The sequence below is a fragment of the Ranitomeya imitator genome, chromosome 4, assembly GCF_032444005.1.
Source record: "Ranitomeya imitator isolate aRanImi1 chromosome 4, aRanImi1.pri, whole genome shotgun sequence".
NCBI classification, from domain to species: domain Eukaryota; kingdom Metazoa; phylum Chordata; class Amphibia; order Anura; family Dendrobatidae; genus Ranitomeya; species Ranitomeya imitator.
The window spans coordinates 456,942,099-456,962,045 of record NC_091285.1 but is presented as its reverse complement, the minus strand read 5'-3'; the positions used below and the strand labels follow the sequence as shown (position 1 = coordinate 456,962,045).

The following is a 19,947-nucleotide window of genomic DNA, read 5'->3' as shown; positions in this document are numbered from 1 at the left end:
ATCCACCGAGCGCACTGAATGTCCTCTCTGACATGACACAGGAAGCTTGAAAAGACAGTACCCGAATGGCAAACTGAGCCAGTTCTTGCTACTGCTCCAATTGCTGACACAGAAATCCATTTGTCTGGGGCTTAGGGTGTCTGTCTGAGAACCTGGCTGTTGAGACATTGCATGTCTGTTTGCTGAAGCGTTCCAGGTTGTTATTATGGCAGAAAAAACATTTGGTCCATCATGTAAAATATAATTTACCTTGGCTACTTGTTGTAGCCCTTATGCTAGCACAGATGGGTAACACTGTTTCTGAAAGGATTGCAGAGGGGTCTCTCCAGTTTGACTGCTGCTTGATGTAGTCTGTCACTGCTTTATGCTGTTGGAGCAAATGCTGCAACATCTACAGCATTAAATTGCAGCAGGCTGCATGTTTTTTTTTTTTGCAAAGCCAGAAGGGAATGCATTTAAATAAGGCCTACTGAAATGGGCTGACATTTTTTCTGGTCACAACCACCACCTTTCTCAAGCATGTATATCTGCAAAATAGATCTTGCACTATCAACTTCAGGACACGAGTCATGCATGGAGCATGTTTTTTTTTTTTTTGCTTGAGCCTAAGGCAGTCAATTTACCAGGCATTGTCACAAACCATAAGTCCAAGATACAATACACGGGGAGGCAGCTAGCGGACAAGTAGCTTTTTAATGTACAGCAGCAACTATTCTACTTTGAGGCTTTTCTCTCCCAGGTTTTCAAGCTGTAAAACAGTTTTGCAGTGCTTTGCCTTTTTGCCTTGCATAAGCAAAAAGAAAGGTGGCACTCTGAGGCTTAGGAGGTCCGCAGGTAGTGGTTTATGATTAAAATGCTAGGTTGCTTAACAGGTGCCTCTGAGCTGTTGGCAAATTTGAGGCAATACAACCTGAGAAGATATATAGATACATGCAGATATATTGCCCATCATATCTGTGGGGCTTGGAGGACCATCCCGTGTCTTGTTCATTCAATGGGGATTATTACTATTTGTGTTGCTAGATTAATAAAATTGTCTGTGACTAATTTAATTAATCTAAGTGTGCAGACTTTTTAATTCTCAAAAAACTAATTCATGGACATCTGTAGTGATTTCTTTGTCTGTGCAGATTGGTTGGGTTGATAGAAACATATGGTGAGAATTTCATTTCAATAACATCTTTAGAAATATATTTACTTCAAAAATTAGAAAGTTGTTGAGGTGTTCAATACTTTTTTCACCCTCTGTTTATTAATCTGCTAAGCCCGCCATGCTCTATGACATGAAGCCTGCAGTTTGGACTGCATTTTCATGTTGACAGATTCCCTTTAAGCTATTTGGTTAATGTTATTTTATATACCCCCTCACATACACAGCTTTAAACCACTATCTGTAATCCATCTTATCTAGTCCCTTAACTGACCAAATTTGGAGTAAGAATGCACTAACACAATGCTCATGCTGGGGCTTTTTACTGCTTTCATGTACAATCAGTTAATCTTGCAGGGATTCAGATCGGCTGATGATGATTAGCCATGCAATTAGCCTTGCAGGTGTAACAACTATTTCCTGCAAGATTAGGTAATTGTGCAAGGAAACAGTTAAACATCGAAGCATAACCACTGAGTAGGCAGCCTTAGAATTAAAAAATATTGACCTCGTAAATCTTCAATCACCACATTATCTTCATTTTCGGCAATCTGGGAAGCCATTCCAAGAATCAGGGCATCGACATCTTGAGCCGTCTGTATATTTGGATTCTTCAGTTGGAAAAGGAAAGAAAATGCATTGGCTATACATGGCTACATTATCTTGAACATATTTATTACAGAATGTCCTCAAATCACATAGGTTTTTTTATTATTTTGTTTTGTTAACTTATTTTTTATGACTATCAATAAGAGGAGCATTTTGTCAGGGGCTTATTCAGTTATTCCCAATGAAAACACAATTCCCCAAGATTGAGCTAAGCATGCTGGCATATGGTAAAGTTGGGGGCAAAATAAAATTCATCCAAAAATTACTTAAACTGTAAAGGCACCTTTTGGCCATGGCTACACGTCAACTTTGGTAGTGACATAGGTTACGTGGCCAAAGTCGCTACAGTGTTTTCAAAGATACATCATAGTAAAAGTGAATGGAGTTGCATTGGTTGGATTATTTGTACTTGTTTTTATGGTAATCTTTCATTGTACTGCACTATAGCGGTGACCCATAGCATTGCACATAGCAAACTTTTGTCTCATGGCCTGCACCCTGTGTTGTGGCCAAAGTTACCATGTAGCCCTATCCATGATATATTTATAGGTAGATTACTGGCTAATCTAGTTTAAGGTATCCATGCACTTTAGGTAACTGTATTTCAGGCCTGATAATTTCAATATGAAATGTACATGGGGGTCACCAAATTATCTCTCAATTGAAACGTTAGAGGAAGCAAGGACTGAGGCTTTCAAGAAAGCCCCTTTTGGGAATAGCTTTGACAAAAAAGCAAAATTCTCAAGAATTCTGCATGTAGCACACTGATTGTGAATGTGATGCAGATTTCACAATCACATAACGTCAGTCCGTGGGAATGCACCCACATAACACTGATACACTGTAGATTCTCCGCTTGGAAAAACCCAGAGCAAAGTCTTGACCAACAAAATTTTCACGGATAGGGTAAGTACACATTTTAGAATGTAGTCAGTATGTCACAATATACTTAGAAAAGTGAAAAATAACAGTAGTTCTGACTTGCCATTACTGTAATACTTTTGTGACATCAAATGGTCACAAAGCTGCATGGAGCAGGCTCAGGAAATAATATTACACCTTATCCGACAGATGCTGGCTTTAACCAATTAGATGCCACTGTCAAACACTGACAGTGGCACGTAAATGGCCACCACTTTTCAAACAACAACCACAACGTGTTCACAGGGTGCCGATGGGTTAGTATGGCAGCTAACAGTCTACTGAAGGTCTCCATGGCTGAAATTTTGGTCTTCTAATAAAGTCCAGTTGAAATTATCTACTGCAGAATTGCAATATGTAGTATAAGTGATCTAATCACCGCACATTCCATTCACTTAAAAAGACTAAAAAGTAAAATAAAAAATAATAATTTTAAATATACAGCTCTGGCAAAAATTAAGAGGCTACCACATCAAAACTCTGTCATGGCCAGCCCAATCTCCAGACCTGAACCCCATTGAAAACCTCTGGAATGTAACCAAGAGGATGATGGGTAGTCACAAGCCAACAAACAAAGAAGAACTGCTTAAATTTTTACGCCAGAGGTAGTGTGAAAGACTGGTGGAAAGCATGCCAAGACGCATGAAAACTGTGATTAAAAATCATGGTTATCTTTAAATAAAGAATTTATAAAAAAAAAAATTATGGTTATTCCACAAAAAATTGATTTCTGAACTCTTCCCGAGTTAAAACATTAGAATTGTTGTTTCTCAATGATTATGAACTTGTTTTATTTGCATTATTTGAGATCTGAAAGCACTGGTTATTTTTTTTTTAAATCTTAACCATTACTCCTTTTCAGAAAAAAATAAAAAATGTATTGCTTTGAAATTCGGAGACGTGTTGTCAGAAGTTTATAGAATAAAACAACAGTTTACATTTTACTCAAAAATATACCTATAAAGAGACAAATCAGACAAACTGAACATTTTGCAGTCGTCTCTTAATTTTTGCCAGAGCTGTATATTAAAAAATACAAGTGCTTAAATCACCCCCTTTCCTCTGTGTAAGAAAATAAAAATGCATCATGATATTTGATATTGTAGTATCTAGAACTGTTTTATCTCTCAGATTATAAAGCTATGAGATTTCAGAAATTTTATACACATACATTGTATATTTCGTAACTTAATTGGAAAACCTGCAAAGTGCAACATGTCCCTTTTTTAGTGTTTTTTTTCAGCATTTTTGCAGCATTTTTTTACCAATAGAAAGCAATGAGTAAGTGCAAAACTGCCCCAATAGCAAAGCAAAAAAGCAGGTATCAGATTTTGTGCTATTTTTGGCACAGAAACCTAAAGAAGTTGCATTTTTTTTTTGGCAGAAAAATAAAGAAGCTATGGTTTTTGGATTATTTGGAGGAAAATTGGAAATGCCCAATCATGAAGGTGTTAAACCTACAACACATCATTAATAATAATTTATTTTTGTTTTTAGTCATTGGAAAAATCATTTGTACATCACTGGCTTAAACTTTTTGACACCCTATGATACATATGATATCTGTCAACACTCCCGTAATGTGGTAACTATATTGTGTTAGGTGAAGGATAAAAATTAGGTGTTTGCCAGACTCAAGATTACTCGTACGTGAGCATTAATTAAAACTGTACCTCTCTTCTCCAGTAGTTATCGCAGAAGCGGTAGACTGGCCAGGTGCCACCCAATGAGTCAGTGATATTCTGAAAGGCACATGTTTTATCTCTACGGAAAGGTGAACACAATGGAAAAAGAGGGATGAGACATGAGAGTGAAAATATTTCAGACATATGGAGTCATACCTGGAGTTATGAAAGGATTAGACATTCACTTTCCAAGTTTTGTTTCACAGGTGTGTCCAACAAGCCGATGGCGCAATGTCAATTAACATCTGTAACTTACATGATTCATTAGTTTACCTTGCAAAAGACTTCTAAGTCAATGTGGACATAAATCTAATTTCAGCCCCACATCCCCAGTTAAGACATACATTTTACTGTGTGAAATGAAAAAAAAGAGCAATAAGGGCACCTAATTAACCAAAAAATACATAAAGTTTATTAATAAATTAATACACAAATAATAACATGGTAAGGTAAGGTCACATTAACCCCTTCACGACATGCCCCGTACTAGTACGGCGCATGTCGTGTCTCCCCCTTTGATGTGGGCTCCGGCGGTGAGCCCACATCAAAGTCGCGACATGTTAGCTGTTTTGTACAGCTGACATGTGCGCGCAATAGCGGCAGGTGGAATCGCGATCCACCTGCCGCTATTAACCAGTTAAATGCCACTGTCAAACGCTGACAGCGGCATTTAACTACCGCTTCCGGCCGCACGGCCGGAAATGCGTGCATCGTCGACCCCGTCAAATGTTCGGGGGTCAGCGATGCATCGGCATAGTAACCAGAAAGACCTCTTGCTGTGAGCGCCACTCTGTGGTCGGCGCTCATAGCAAGCCTGCAATTCAGCTAAATAGGAGCGATCTGATGATAGCAGAGCCGATCAGGCTATGCCAGCTTTTAGCCTCTCATGGAGGCTATTGAAGCATGGCAAAAGTAAAAAAAAGTTTTAAAAAATATAAAAAAAATTAAAAGAATATAAAAGTTTAAATCACCCCCCTTTTGAGCCATCAAAAATAAAACAATAAAAAAAATCAAACATACACATATTTGGTATTGCCACATTCAGAATCGCCCGATCTATGAATAAAAAAAAGCATTAACCTGATCACTAAACAGCGTAGCAAGAAACAAATTCAAAACGCCAGAATTACGTTTTTTTTGATTGCCGCAACATTGCACTAAAATGCAATTAAGGGGCGATAAAAAGAACGTATCTGCACAAAAGTAGTATCATTAAAAACTTCAGCTCGGCACGCAAAAATTAAGCCCTCACCTGACCAAAGATCCCGAAAAATGGAGACGCTACGGGTATCGGAAAATGGCGCAATTTTTTTTTTTAGCAAAGTTTAGAATTTTTTTTCACCACTTAGATAAAAAATAACCTACACATGTTTGGTGTCTATGAACCCGTAATGACCTAGAGAATCACAGTGGCAGTTTTAGTATTTAGTGAACCTAGCAAAAAAGCCAAGCAAAAAAACAGTGTGGGATTACACTTTTTTGCAATATCACCACCCTTGGAATTTTTTTCCTGTTTTCTAGTACAAAACATGGTAAAACCAATGGTGTCGTTCAACTTGTTCCACAAAAAATAAGCCCTCACATGGCCATATTGACTGAAAAATAAAAAAGTTATGGCTCTGGAAAGGAGGGGAATGAAAAACGAAAACGCAAAAATGAAAAAGGGCTGCGTCTTGAAGGGGTTAAAATATAACACCTAGGGATCCAGATGGAAAGAAGATAATCCCTTATGTGAAGAGGCAGAACCACCCCAGCATGACACTCCTTATACATCCTATAATAAAGTAGATCAAATACAATTGGCCATATTTAGAAAACACAGTAGTTATTAATGGACCCTATAGATGTAATATGTTGTGTACATTGTGGGCCATATACATGGATACACCTAAATAGTATGGGAATGGTTGGTGATATCAACTTCCTGTTTGTGGCACATTAGTATATGGGAGGGGAAAAACTTTTCAAGATGGGTGGTGGCCATGGCGCCCATTTTGAAGTCGGCTATTTTGGAACCAACTTTATTTTTTCTAATGGGAAGAGGGTCATGTGAAATTCCCAATAAGTTTGATGTGTCACAAGAAAAACAATGGTGTGGTTGGTTTTAACGTAACTTTATTCTTTCATGAGTTATTTACAAGTTTATCTTTGTTTACAGCCATTGACATGTCGCAGAGGTTAACATGTGGGGAGCGGATAGAAATTGTGTTGATTTCTGGTGAATGCAGTACCCGGGTCATTGCAGCAGATGTCAATGCAAGACACCCTACGCAAGAAAACTGTCACCATTCCCATTTGATTTAGGTGTATCCATATAAATGGTGCAACAAAAAGTTTGCCTCATCACTGAACATAATGTTCTGTGTAAACTGAGGGTCCTGTTCAAATTTTTGTTTTGCCCATTCTGCAAATTCAGCGCGCCAATCTGGGCCATCATCATTGATATGCTGCAGAAGCTGGATTTTGTAAGGGTACCATTTGTGAGTAGCTAATATTCGCCAAAGGGATGTTCGACTGATCGGCACGCTGAATTTGCAGAACTTGCGCAGTCTGGACCCCATAGAGTTATGCATCCGACAGTAGCGTAGCTACTGGGGGCAGAGGGGGCCATCACCCCAGGTCCGGTGCTCACAGAGAGCCCACCCGGAGGTATGCTACGGTAACTGAATTGGCATGCACAGCATGTCGATACAGTTACATTCTGTGACAGAGCAGGGAGAATCGATCTCCCTGCTCTGCTGCCTGGCTGCTAAGCACCCCTTAGCAGGTTGGGGGGGCGGTGCCAGCAGTGGGCCCCCCGCCTGTCATCACAGGGTCAGCTGTATTGGCATCTAGCCAATGCAGCTGACCGCTTTGATGAGGGAAGGAGCGCTACGCTCCTTCTCCCATCATTCCCCTGTCAGTGCCTGACATCACCAATGCTGACACTGACAAGGGGCGCGATGAGGTCACTGCCCTGTGCCTACAGTCCGGAGATGAGCGGGAGCAGGGAGAAGTGCAGGAGCTAGGAAGAAGAGAGGTGAGTATTTATTGTCTTTCTTTTTTGGGGCTACCTTATATTAAAGGGTTTGCCTATGGGGTGTGCTGCCTTACACTAAAGGGTCTGCCTGTGTGGGGTGCTGCCTTATACTACAGGGTCTGCCTGTGGGGGGTGCTGCCTTATACTACAGGGTCTGCCTGTGGGGAGTGCTGCCTTATACTACAGAGTCTGCCTGTGGGGGGGGTGCTGCGTTACACTACAGAGATTGCCTGTGGGGGGGGGTGCTGCCTTATACCACAGGGTCTGCCTGTGGGGGGGTGCTGCCTTATACTACAGGGTCTGCCTGTGGGGGGTGCTGCCTTATACTACAGCGTCTGCCTGTGTGGGGTGCTGCCTTATACCACAGGGTCTGCCTGTGGGGAGTGCTGCCTTATACTGCAGGGTCTGCCTTTGTGGGGTGCTGCCTTATACTACAGGGTCTGCCTGTGGGGGGTGCTGCCTTATACTACAGGGTCTGCCTGTGTGGGGTGCTGCCTTATACCACAGGGTCTGCCTGTGGGGAGTGCTGCCTTATACTGCAGGGTCTGCCTGTGTGGGATGCTGCCTTATACTACAGGGTCTGCCTGTGGGGGTGCTGCCTTATACTACAGGGTCTGCCTGTGGGGGTGCTGCCTTATACTACAAAGTTGGCCTGTGGGGGGGTACTGCCCTATACTACAGGGTCTGCCTGTGGGTGGTGCTGCCTTATACTACAGAGTCTCCCTGTGGGGGGTGCTGCATTATACTAGAGTTTGCCTGTGGGGGGTGTTGCCTTATACCACAGGGTCTGCCTGTGGGGGGGTGCTGCCTTATACTACAGGGTTTGCCTGTATGAGGTGCTGCCTTATACTACAGGGTCTGCCTGTGGGGGGTGCTGCCTTATACTACAGAGTCTGCCTGTGAGGGCTGCTGCATTATACTACAGAGTTTGCCTGTGGGGGGTGTTGCCTTATACCACAGGGTCTGCCTGTGGGGGCGTGCTGCCTGATACCACAGGGTCTGCCTGTGGGGGGTGCTGCCTTATACTGCAGGGTCTGCCTGTGAGGGGTGCTGCCTTATATTACAGGGTCTGCCTGTGGGGGGTGCTGCCTTATACTATAGAGTCTGCCTGTGGGGGTGCTGCGTTATACTACAGAGTCTGCCTGTGGAGGGTGCTGCCTTATACTACAGGGTCTGCCTGTAGGGGGTGCTGTCTTATACTACAGAGTTGGCCTGTGGGGGGCACTGCCTTATACTACAGGTTCTGCCTGTGGGGGGTGCTGCCTTATACTACAGAGTCTGCCTGTGGGGGGTGCTGCGTTATACTACAGAGTTTGCCTGTGGGGGGTGTTGCCTTATACCACAGGGTCTGCCTGTGGGGGGGGTGCTGCCTTATACTACAGGGTCTGCCTGTGTGAGGTGCTGCCTTATACTACAGGGTCTGCCTGTGGTGGGTGCTGCCTTATACTACAGAGTCTGCCTGTGGGGGGTGCTGCGTTATACTACAGATATTATATAACACAGAAGTTACCACGGAATATCACAAAATCTATGTCTATGCCACATATACCATAAATTATTGAAAGTAGTGATTCCAGGAGCTCTGTGAAAGGATGTGTGATTACCACCACCACAAGGAGTAAAAAACACTCCTACCCCGTGACCATAGACCCACCAGGGATTAACACCACACCAGGATCTTAATCATTAAAATTAATTTTTATTTTACAATTCAAAATAGCAACATTACAACAACATATAAAATCAAATACCAGTACGCACCACAGGACAATAAAATAATAATATAATAATAATATAATATACAATATAATAGCAGCAATACCCAGAACAATATAGATCCCTACCAATGTTATATGTGCAGAATGCAGTATCCAAATTTAATATATAGCAAAAAGAGCAATTTTAACAGAAAATATTGATATGAAATAATTGTAGAAATATTAAAAAGAAGACTAGATTAAAATGTTTATATGCTACAAAAATCTATTCTATCACAAGATGATCAAACCAAGAAAAAGTAATACATACACAAAAATCCGTGAGAAAACTAAAAAAACTTGAAAAAAAAATATATATATAAATATATGATATATATATAAACTATAAAAGATGTGCCCACAAGATAATCAATATATATTCTGCCACACACTAGTGTATATATAAAAGTGCTAAAGTGCTGTAAACCAAAGAAAAGATGCCACATGCAGGAGCATGCAAAACCCAACTGTTTACTATTAACAAATAGTCATATCTCAAAATGAGTAGAGATCACACAAAAAGTGCTATGTGCTGTGCATATGAAAACTATATATATGTGCCACAGAAAAAAAGGTAATTGCTCAGCTGAAGGTGATGCACGAAATAGAGCGCTGTGATATCAGGGATATAATGAGGCGCACACAGAAAGTGCTATGTGCTGTGCATATAAAAAGTATATTTATGTACCACAGAATTACTACTAAATATAGTGCTAAGAAAGATAATTGCTCAGCTGCACGGGATGCCTGGGATAACAATAAAGCACCGTGCTCAGGGATATAATGAGGCGCACACAAAAAGTGCTATGTGCTGTGCATATAAAGAGTATGTATGTGCTACAAAAAGTTCTGCTGTGTTATAGTGCTAAGAATTGTAATTGCTCAGCTGCGAGGAATGCACAGGATACAATAGAGTGCTGTGCTACCAGAGATACAATGAGGTGCTGTATAATTATAACAGATGCGAAAAGGGATCTAAAATTATATTGGCAATATATACCTTGGGTTGCTGAGTCCTGTGGGAAACGCACCCCGACGCGCGTTTCGGAAGAATTGTTCTGGGTATTGCTGCTATTATATTGTATATTATATTATTATTATATTATTATTTTATTGTCCTGTGGTGCGTACTGGTATTTGATTTTATATGTTGTTGTAATGTTGCTATTTTGAATTGTAAAATAAAAATTAATTTTAATGATTAAGTTATACTACAGAGTCTGCCTGTGGGGGGTGCTCCTTTATACTGCAGAGTCTGCCTGTGAGGGGTGCTGCCTTATACTACAGAGTCTGCCTATAGGGTGCTGCCTTACACTACATGGTCTGCCTATGGGGTGCTGACTTATAGGGTCTACCTATGGGGCTGCCTTATGCTATAGAGTCTGCCTATGGGCTGCTGGCATATGCTACTGAGTCTGCCTATGGGGTGCTGCCTTATACTACAGGGTCTGCCTATGGGGTACTGCCTTATACTATAGTGTCTGCCTGTGGGGGCTGCCTTATACTACAGAGTCTGCCTATGGGGTCTGCCTTATGCTATAGAGTTGACAGAATGGGGGCACAGAATGGATGCAACACATGGCAGAATGGGGGCGCAGTATGGGAGCAGCACATTACAGAATGCAGCGCAGTATGGGATCGCATGACAACATGAGGGCACAAAAAGAGAGTAGCACACGACAAGAAGGTGGCGCACAAAACAGGATGAGGGTGCAGGATGGGGGCTGCACATGACAGGAAGGGGACGCAGGATGGGGGCTTGACAGGAAAGGGGCAAAAGATGGTAGCAGCACATAACAAGATTAGGGTGCCGGATGGAAGCAGCACATACCAAGATGGAGACCATATACCAATATAAATGCTGGCCACCCGGGCGTAGATTCAATAGCTAGTATAGTATAAACATGCAAGCATATACAGTATACTGCACACTCATAAAATCTGCATATCCATGATAAAATGTTTGTGATGTTCTTAGATGACCAAACAATTACATTTTGTTTATTTATCCACAGTTTTAATAGCCATAACATTTTTTTTAACATAAGCTTCCCAATTTTTTTTATGAAAAACTGTAGTATTTTATGTGCAATTTTGTAAAATACCAACATTTATGTAATTGTTAAGCTATGTTCACATGCAATTTTTCAGTAGTTTTTCTGCAGCATTTTTATGCAAAAGTTGCTCTTTACAGTAACAGCGAAGCTACATTTATTAATTTTTTCTGACTGAAATTAAAGGGAACCTGTCACCCTCAAAATGGAAGGTAAGCTAAGCCCATCGGCATCAGGGACCTATCTACAGCATTCTGGAATGCTGTCGATAAGCCCCCGATGTAACCTGAAAGATGAAAGAGGTTAGATTATACTCACCTGGGCGGGCGGTCCGATCCAATGGGCGTCGCGGTCTGGTCCGGGGCCTCCCATCTTCATAGGATGACGTACTCTTCTTGTCTTCACGCTGCGAATCTGGCGCAGGTGTACTTTGTCTGCCCTGTTGAGGGCAGAGCAAAGTACTGCAGTGCGCAGGCGCCAGGCCTCTGTGACCTTTCCAGGTGCCTGCACACTGCAGTACTTTGCTCTACCCTCAACAGGGCAGACAAAGTATGCCTGCACCGGAGCCACAGCATGAAGACAAGAAGAAAACGTCATTGTAAGGAGATGGGAGGCCCATTGGACCGGACCGCAGCGAGACCGCCCCTGGGTTAGTATAATCTAACCTCTTTTTCTCATCTTTCAGGATACATCGGGGGCTTAACTACAGCATTCCAGAATGCTGTAGATAAGCCCCTGATGCCGGTGGGCTTAGCTCATCTTCCATTTCGGGGGTGACAGATTCCCTTTAAGAGCTGCAGTGTTTTTTAAACCTTTAGCATGTCAATTATTTCAGTAGTGTTGCTGCATGTTTTTGACCCATAGAAAGCAATAAGAATGTAAAAAAATGCAATGCAGTTTTTTGCAAAGTTTTGCTGTCATTTTTGAAGTGTGGTGAAAACTAACTTTACTAAAAATGTAGTGTAGAAAAAGCACACATGTAAGGGTATGTTTCCACGTTCAGGAAACGCAGCATCAAAAAGGCAGCGTCCAGATGTTACAGCATAGTGGAGGGGATTTCATGAAATCCCGTCTCCACTATGCATTAAAAGACGCATGCGGCATACCCGCGAAAAAGCTAATGCAGTGCGTCTGTTAAGAGCGCAGCATGTCCTTACATTGCAGAAACAACGCAAGGACAACGCAGGTGACCTGCCAGTGACCTCAGGTGCAGATTTGGTCAGGATTTTACCTGCATAAAATCCTGACCAAATCCTGATGTAATCCTGAACGTGGACACATACCCTAATTCTCACCCTAAAAAAAAACATGTAAATATTGTGCAAAACAATTATGTTAATTGCATTGTACGGGTAGTTACAATTAAAAGGCTATCAAATATCACCATGTTACTTACAGATTATTTTTATGTTTATTCGTAAAAAGTACAGTATATTGAAAGATAACAGAAATCATGGAAAGTCTACTTCTAAAGCAGATAGATGAAGCTGCAACCCATAATGAGGTCCTGGTTATGGGGGACTTTAACTACCCGGATATTAACTGGGAAACAGAAACCTGTGAAACCCATAAAGGCAACAGGTTTCTGCTAATAACCAAGAAAAATTATCTTTCACAATTGGTGCAGAATCCAACCAGAGGAGCAGCACTTTTAGACCTAATACTATCTAATAGACCTGACAGAATAACAAATCTGCAGGTGGTCGGGCATCTAGGAAATAGCGACCACAATATTGTACAGTTTCACCTGTCTTTCACTAGGGGGACTTGTCAGGGAGTCACAAAAACACTGAACTTTAGGAAGGCAAAGTTTGACCAGCTTAGAGATGCCCTTAATCTGGTAGACTGGGACAATATCCTCAGAAATAAGAATACAGATAATAAATGGAAAATGTTTAAGAATATCCTAAATAGGCAGTGTAAGCGGTTTATACCTTGTGGGAATAAAAGGACTAGAAATAGGAAAAACCCAATGTGGCTAAACAAAGAAGTAAGACAGGCAATTAACAGTAAAAAGAAAGCATTTGCACTACTAAAGCAGGATGGCACCATTGAAGCTCTAAAAAACTATAGGGAGAAAAATACTTTATCTAAAAAACTAATTAAAGCTGCCAAAAAGGAAACAGAGAAGCACATTGCTAAGGAGAGTAAAACTAATCCCAAACTGTTCTTCAACTATATTAATAGTAAAAGAATAAAAACTGAAAATGTAGGCCCCTTAAAAAATAGTGAGGAAAGAATGGTTGTAGATGACGAGGAAAAAGCTAACATATTAAACACCTTCTTCTCCACGGTATATTCACGGTGGAAAATGAAATGCTAGGTGAAATCCCAAGAAACAATGAAAACCCTATATTAAGGGTCACCAATCTAACCCAAGAAGAGGTGCGAAACCGGCTAAATAAGATTAAAATAGATAAATCTCCGGGTCCGGATGGCATACACCCACGAGTACTAAGAGAACTAAGTAATGTAATAGATAAACCATTTGTTAGGGTTGGCGGGACGCACCAAATATATTGTTTATTAAATGGAATTGGTGCGTTCGCAACCCGGGATCCACCGTGCAGGAAAGTACCTGCTGCTAAATAATGGCGGCTCTATATGGCGGTATATACCAACTCTGTTAGCTTCACAGAGTAACCGCGAGAGGTAAGCTCTGTGCCCTGTTAGACTTTCACAGCGGCACAGGCCAACTACCCAGATGTGAGCAGTGAGTGGTCATGCATGCATACACAATCTCCTCGCCGGAGAAGCCAGCATTCTAGGGGCTTATTTCAGCCGGGTCCCTGAACACACTTATACACAATCTCCTCGCCGGAGGTGCCAGCATTCTAGGGGCTTATTTTAGCCGGGTCCCTGAACACATACAAACACATGACCACATTGGCGCAAAGCATATAGCAAAAGATGATACTAGCGCATGGCCGTGCGGTCATGCGCAGTTTATATAGTTGCAGCACAGGAAGCTGCTACCAAAGTTTTGCCCTTTCAGGACCTTCCTGGAGGACCAATAGGATGCGCTGCAGTACCTGAACATGTGACCGAACATGTGACCCTCGACCTCCAATGGGAGACCTTGCCCTGGGCATGCTCAGTGTGTGCAAATAAGGACTTAGTCCCAGAGAGGCCTGCTCGCCGCAGATCAGTGCAGGGTACCATAGGAAAGCCAGAAAAGGCAGTAGTGACCCTATGCACCGAATCAGCCTCAGCGAGATGCTGGGAGCGACGTCTCCGCTGAGCAGACCCCACTGCGGCCGCTGCCGAATAGGAGACCGCAGCAGACACGGATCGAGATTCCCCCTGTGCAGCAGAGGAAACTCAACTCCTAACACCATTATTTCTTATTTTTAGGGACTCTATAGCGACGGGGTCTGTTCCGCAGGACTGGCGCATAGCAAATGTGGTGCCAATATTCAAAAAGGGCTCTAAAAGTGAACCTGGAAATTATAGGCCAGTAAGTCTAACCTCTATTGTTGGTAAAATATTTGAAGGGTTTCTGAGGGATGTGATTCTGGATTATCTCAATGAGAATAACTGTTTAACTCCATATCAGCATGGGTTTATGAGAAATCGCTCCTGTCAAACCAATCTAATCAGTTTTTATGAAGAGGTAAGCTATAGGCTGGACTACGGTGAGTCATTGGACGTGATATATCTCGATTTTTCCAAAGCGTTTGATACCGTGCCGCACAAGAGGTTGGTACACAAAATGAGAATGCTTGGTCTGGGGGAAAATGTGTGTAAATGGGTTAGTAACTGGCTTAGTGATAGAAAGCAGAGGGTGATTAAAAATGGTATAGTCTCTAACTGGGTCGCTGTGACCAGTGGGGTTACCGTAGGGGTCGGTATTGGGACCTGTTCTCTTCAACATATTCATTAATGATCTGGTAGAAGGTTTACACAGTAAAATAACTGATATTTGCAGATGATACAAAACTATGTAAAGCAGTTAATACAAGAGAAGATAGTATTCTGCTACAGATGGATCTGGATAAGTTGGAAACGTGGGCTGAAAGGTGGCAGATGAGGTTTAACAATGATAAATGTAAGGTTATACACATGGGAAGAAGGAATCAATATCACCATAACACACTGAACGGGAAACCACTGGGTAAATCTGACAGGGAGAAGGACTTGGGGATCCTAGTTAATGATAAACTTACCTGGAGCAGCCAGTGCCAGGCAGCAGCTGCCAAGGCAAACAGGATCATGGGGTGCATTAAAAGAGGTCTGGATACACATGATGAGAGCATTATACTGCCTCTGTACAAATCCCTAGTTAGACCGCGCATGGAGTACTGTGTCCAGTTTTGGGCACCGGTGCTCAGGAAGGATACAATGGAACTAGAGAGAGTACAAAGGAGGGCAACAAAATTAATAAAGGGGATGGGAGATCTACAATACCCAGATAGATTAGCGAAATTAGGATTATTTAGTCTAGAAAAAAGATGACTGAGGGGCGATCTAATAACCATGTATAAGTATATAAGGGGACAATACAAATATCTCGCTGAGGACCTGTTTATACCAAGGAAGGTGACGGGCACAAGGGGGCATTCTTTGCGTCTGGAGGAGAGAAGGTTTTTCCACCAACATAGAAGAGGATTCTTTACTGTTAGGGCAGTGAGAATCTGGAATTGCTTGCCTGAGGAGTTGGTGATGGCGAACTCAGTCGAGGGGTTCAAGAGAGGCCTGGATGTCTTCCTGGAGCAGAACAATATTGTATCATACAATTATTAGGTTCTGTAGAAGGACGTAGATCTGGGGATTTATTATGATGGAATATAGGCTGAACTGGATGGACAAATGTCTTTTTTCGGCCTTACTAACTATGTTACTATGTTACTATGATTACTTTAGGTGTTTGATAATTTTTTTTGTAATTTCCAAAAAAAAAAACTCACTTTTATTTTACCTCTAATATACAAGTATTTAGAGATGTATTGGTACCAGTACAATATACCAGTAAAGATGAAGAATGATACTTAGATCTTCAGTCAGAGAAAATAGTCTTCTACTTATCAGTAGAGCCTAAGGTCCTGAGCTTGAATTTTGTGATAGACCACACTTCAAGAAAAGTGAATAATAAATTAACTTTATATAAAGTCAAACACCGTAGGACAAAGTCCTGAGTCAGATATAGGGTATCCTGACTTCATACATTTACGTTAGATCTACACAAAAGTGCAATATGTGAGGTCTCTTTATTGACCATACGGCCAACAACTGCCACATTTAAAAATAGGTGGTCACCATCAGCGCATCGATTGCCATGAGATAAAATTAGTACCTAACCACAGGTAGTGGTCTAATCTGTCTAACAAGGGGTGACAAAATGCTGCTGTTCCCCTGTTACCGATACTATGTACCAGCCAGCAAGGAGTGGTCAGTCACCTCATCTCATACAGTGGCATGAAGATCATGGACCTTGCTTAGAGGGTGAGTCCGCTGGTGCCAGCCTTATTTTGAGCTTGATGTGCATCCTTAGAAAAAAAGGCACAAAAAAAACGTAGCTTGAACAAACCTCAAGACTCAAATATTAGAAAGTGGCAAATGGTGGTGGTGAACTGAGAATGAGGCTGGTACAGACTTTGAATTAGGGGACAAGAACAAGATCTTCTTCAATTCCACCTTTTCTATCAAAATATTGCAAATTCTTAAAACTGCATGCAATCATACAAAACAATTAGTTTTATCATCTTTTAATATGTGTATGATACTTTATGTGGTAATTTTTCCATCCATTTTTGCTTTAATTTCTATGCCTTTCTGCTCATGTATGAAATATGCTTGTGTACCAACATTGTCATCATTTAAATTATTTGTCTGCTGTTAATCTATAGATTATACTCTCTCTGAGCAGGCTTCATAAAAAAAATATTGCCTCACACTAGCCCATGTAATATCATCATGCAAGTTACAACTGCTCAATGATAATTGTAATAATTTCACAATGATGTTCATTATGAAACAGTTATTGTATACCATAATGGGGCCCTTAAAGCAAGAGCTATGACCACAGCATATATAGCTACATTGATTGCACACTAATTAGATAAATTAAAAAATTACCTGGCATAAATACCTGGTGGCACTAATGAGGATAGGAACTGGAGAACAACTTGGAATTCATTTGTAAGACTGGAGTCAACGTGTTGATTATAACCTGTATATATGAATACATTACAAATAAAGCTTGCTCAGATTGATCTTAAAAAGTATGCATGACATTTTATAATGATATAAAGGTAATAGCGACATACATATAGATTCATATGAATGTGTTGCTCCAACTTTACTATAATATTGAATATATTAATATTTCCATGCTTGTCATTTATGGCAACTCACGACAGAACATGCATGATTGTTTGGTTCTTTTCAGAGCTCCTAAACAGGTGAATGAAGCAAGCTGTGCATGAGTGCATAGGGGACCCCATTCTGGATAAAAGTACAGGTTCCAGAGGCGGGAATACATCATTTAAAAATACATCTGGTTGATATACTATACATGTCCAAGATCGGAATATCCACTTAAATATAAATTATGAATACAACATATAGTAATAATCTCTGGCTAAGAACACTTTCTATTTTCATCATAGTATGTACTCAGAGCACCTGCAAGAGTTTTTGTTTCAGGATTCAGTGGATCCTTTTAATCAATCTATCACTCATGATTTTGGAATTTCGTAAATGGGGCGGGTGGATCCGGTGTCCACCAGTTATCGGTACAAGTCTGTCAGTGGTGACTGTGAGGGTTTGGTCCTCTGTGAGGTGAAGTGCCCAGATCCACTGAATTCTGAAACTAAAACAGAGTGAAACAGTCGGTACATTGAGGAAGGTCAAGGTGTCACCGAAACATCCTAGATTGTACCACTTTTTGGATTTCTTTAAAATACAGTTTCATTCAAGAACCTTAAGCTGAGTGCCAAGTTTTTTGTCTACTACATCCATTGGACTGGACTGCCCTGCAGGTGAGTATAATAAAACTTATTTTTATTCAATTACAGGTTGGATTTGAGGCTTATCTACAGTATTATAGAATGCTGTAGATAAGCCCTGAAAGGCGGTGGCCGCATCTTATATCGGCCAAAACAGCTGACAGGTTCCCTTTAAGTACAGCAAAGCATCTAATTACCGTGAAAAGATGTAACACTGTAACAAGTTTCTTGGACTTTATTAAACCACTTTCAAGAACTCAATACAACCTTAGGCCCTCTTCACATGTCCTGGAGACACGCACATGTGGCATCAATTTTCACGAGTACTTTAGACATAGAATCATAGAATCATAGAATAATAGCATTGGAAGGGACCTCCTGGGTCATCTTGTCCAACCCCTGCTCAAAGCAGGATTCACTAAATCATCCCAGACAGATTTCTGTCCAGCCTCTGTTTGAAAACATCCAAGGAAGGAGAACTCACCACCTCTCGTGGCAGCCTCACTCATTGATCACTCTAACTGTCAAAAAGTTTCTTCAAATATCTAATCTGTGTCTGTTCTCATTCAGTGTCATCCCATTGCTTCTAGCCTTTCCTTGTGCAAATGAGAATAAAGAAGATCCTTCTACAATGTGACAGCCCTTGAGATATTTGTTGACAGCTATTAAGCCTCCTCTCAGTCTTCTTTTTTGGAAGCATTCCAAAATCCTGTAACCGTACCTCATAGGACATAGTTTGCCGACCAGTCACCAATCTGATCGTTCTTCTCTGACCTTGCTCCAGTTTGTTGATAGTCTTTTTAAAAATGTGGTGCCCAAAACTGGACACAGTATTCCAGATGAGGTCTGACCAAAGAGGAGTAGAGGGTAATAATGACTTCACGTGATCTAGACTGTATGCTTCTGTTAATACATCCCAGAATTGCATTTGCCTTTTTTTTGATGCTGCATCACACTGTTGACTCATGTTCAGTTTATGATCTATTAGTATCCATGTATCCACACCTCCCCATTATAAACTATGGGGCTGAACACATTTATTATTATTATTATACATTTTTATAGCGCCATTTATTCCATGGCGCTTTACATGTGAATACGAGGCAAATATAGACAAATACATTAAACATGAGCAGATAACAGGCACACGGGTACATAAGGAGGGAGGACCCTGCCCGCGAGGGCTCACAGTCTGCAGGGGATGGGTGATGAAACACTAGGAGAGGGTAGGGCAGGTTGCGCGGCGGTTCAGTAACTTCAGGATCACTGCAGGCTGTAGGCTTGTCGGAAGATGTGGGTCTTCAGGTTCTTTTTGAAGGTTTCTATGGTAGGCGAGAGTCTGATGTGTTGGGGTAGAGAGTTCCAGAGTATGGGGCAAGCACGGGAGAAGTCTTGGATGCGGTTGTGGGAAGAAGAGATGAGAGGGGAGTAGAGATGGAGGTCTTGAGAGGATCGGAGGTTGCGTGTAGGTAGGTACCGGGAGACCATGTCACAGATGTATGGAGGAGAAAGGTTGTGGATGGCTTTGTATGTCATTGTGAGGGTTTTGAACTGGAGTCTCTGGGCGATAGGAAGCCAGTGAAGGGCTTGACATAGGGGAGAGGCTGGGGAATAGCGGGGAGACAGGTAGATTAGTCGGGCAGCAGAGTGTAGGATGGATTGGAGCGGTGCCAGAGTGCTAGAGGGGAGTCCAGAGAGTAGGAGGTTGCAGTAGTCGAGGCGGGAGATGATAAGGGCATGCACTAGCGTTTTTGCGGTGTCGCGGTCAAGGAAAGCACGGATCCGGGAAATATTTTTGAGTTTGA

General features: G+C 41.6%; 1 protein-coding gene across 3 annotated transcripts in view; it reads right to left on the bottom strand.

Annotated features, from left to right (window-relative positions):
• Window positions 1–19,947, bottom strand: part of DUOX1 (dual oxidase 1) — a 280,203-nt gene that overhangs the window by 178,103 nt on the left and 82,153 nt on the right. For all 3 annotated transcript variants that reach the window (XM_069765805.1, XM_069765807.1, XM_069765808.1), the window contains 3 exons: window positions 17,271–17,364; window positions 4,354–4,444; window positions 1,659–1,761 (listed from right to left, as the gene is read on the bottom strand). In XM_069765805.1, the coding sequence (XP_069621906.1) occupies window positions 1,659–1,761; window positions 4,354–4,444; window positions 17,271–17,364 (288 nt within the window). The remainder of the gene's footprint in view (window positions 1–1,658; window positions 1,762–4,353; window positions 4,445–17,270; window positions 17,365–19,947) is intronic.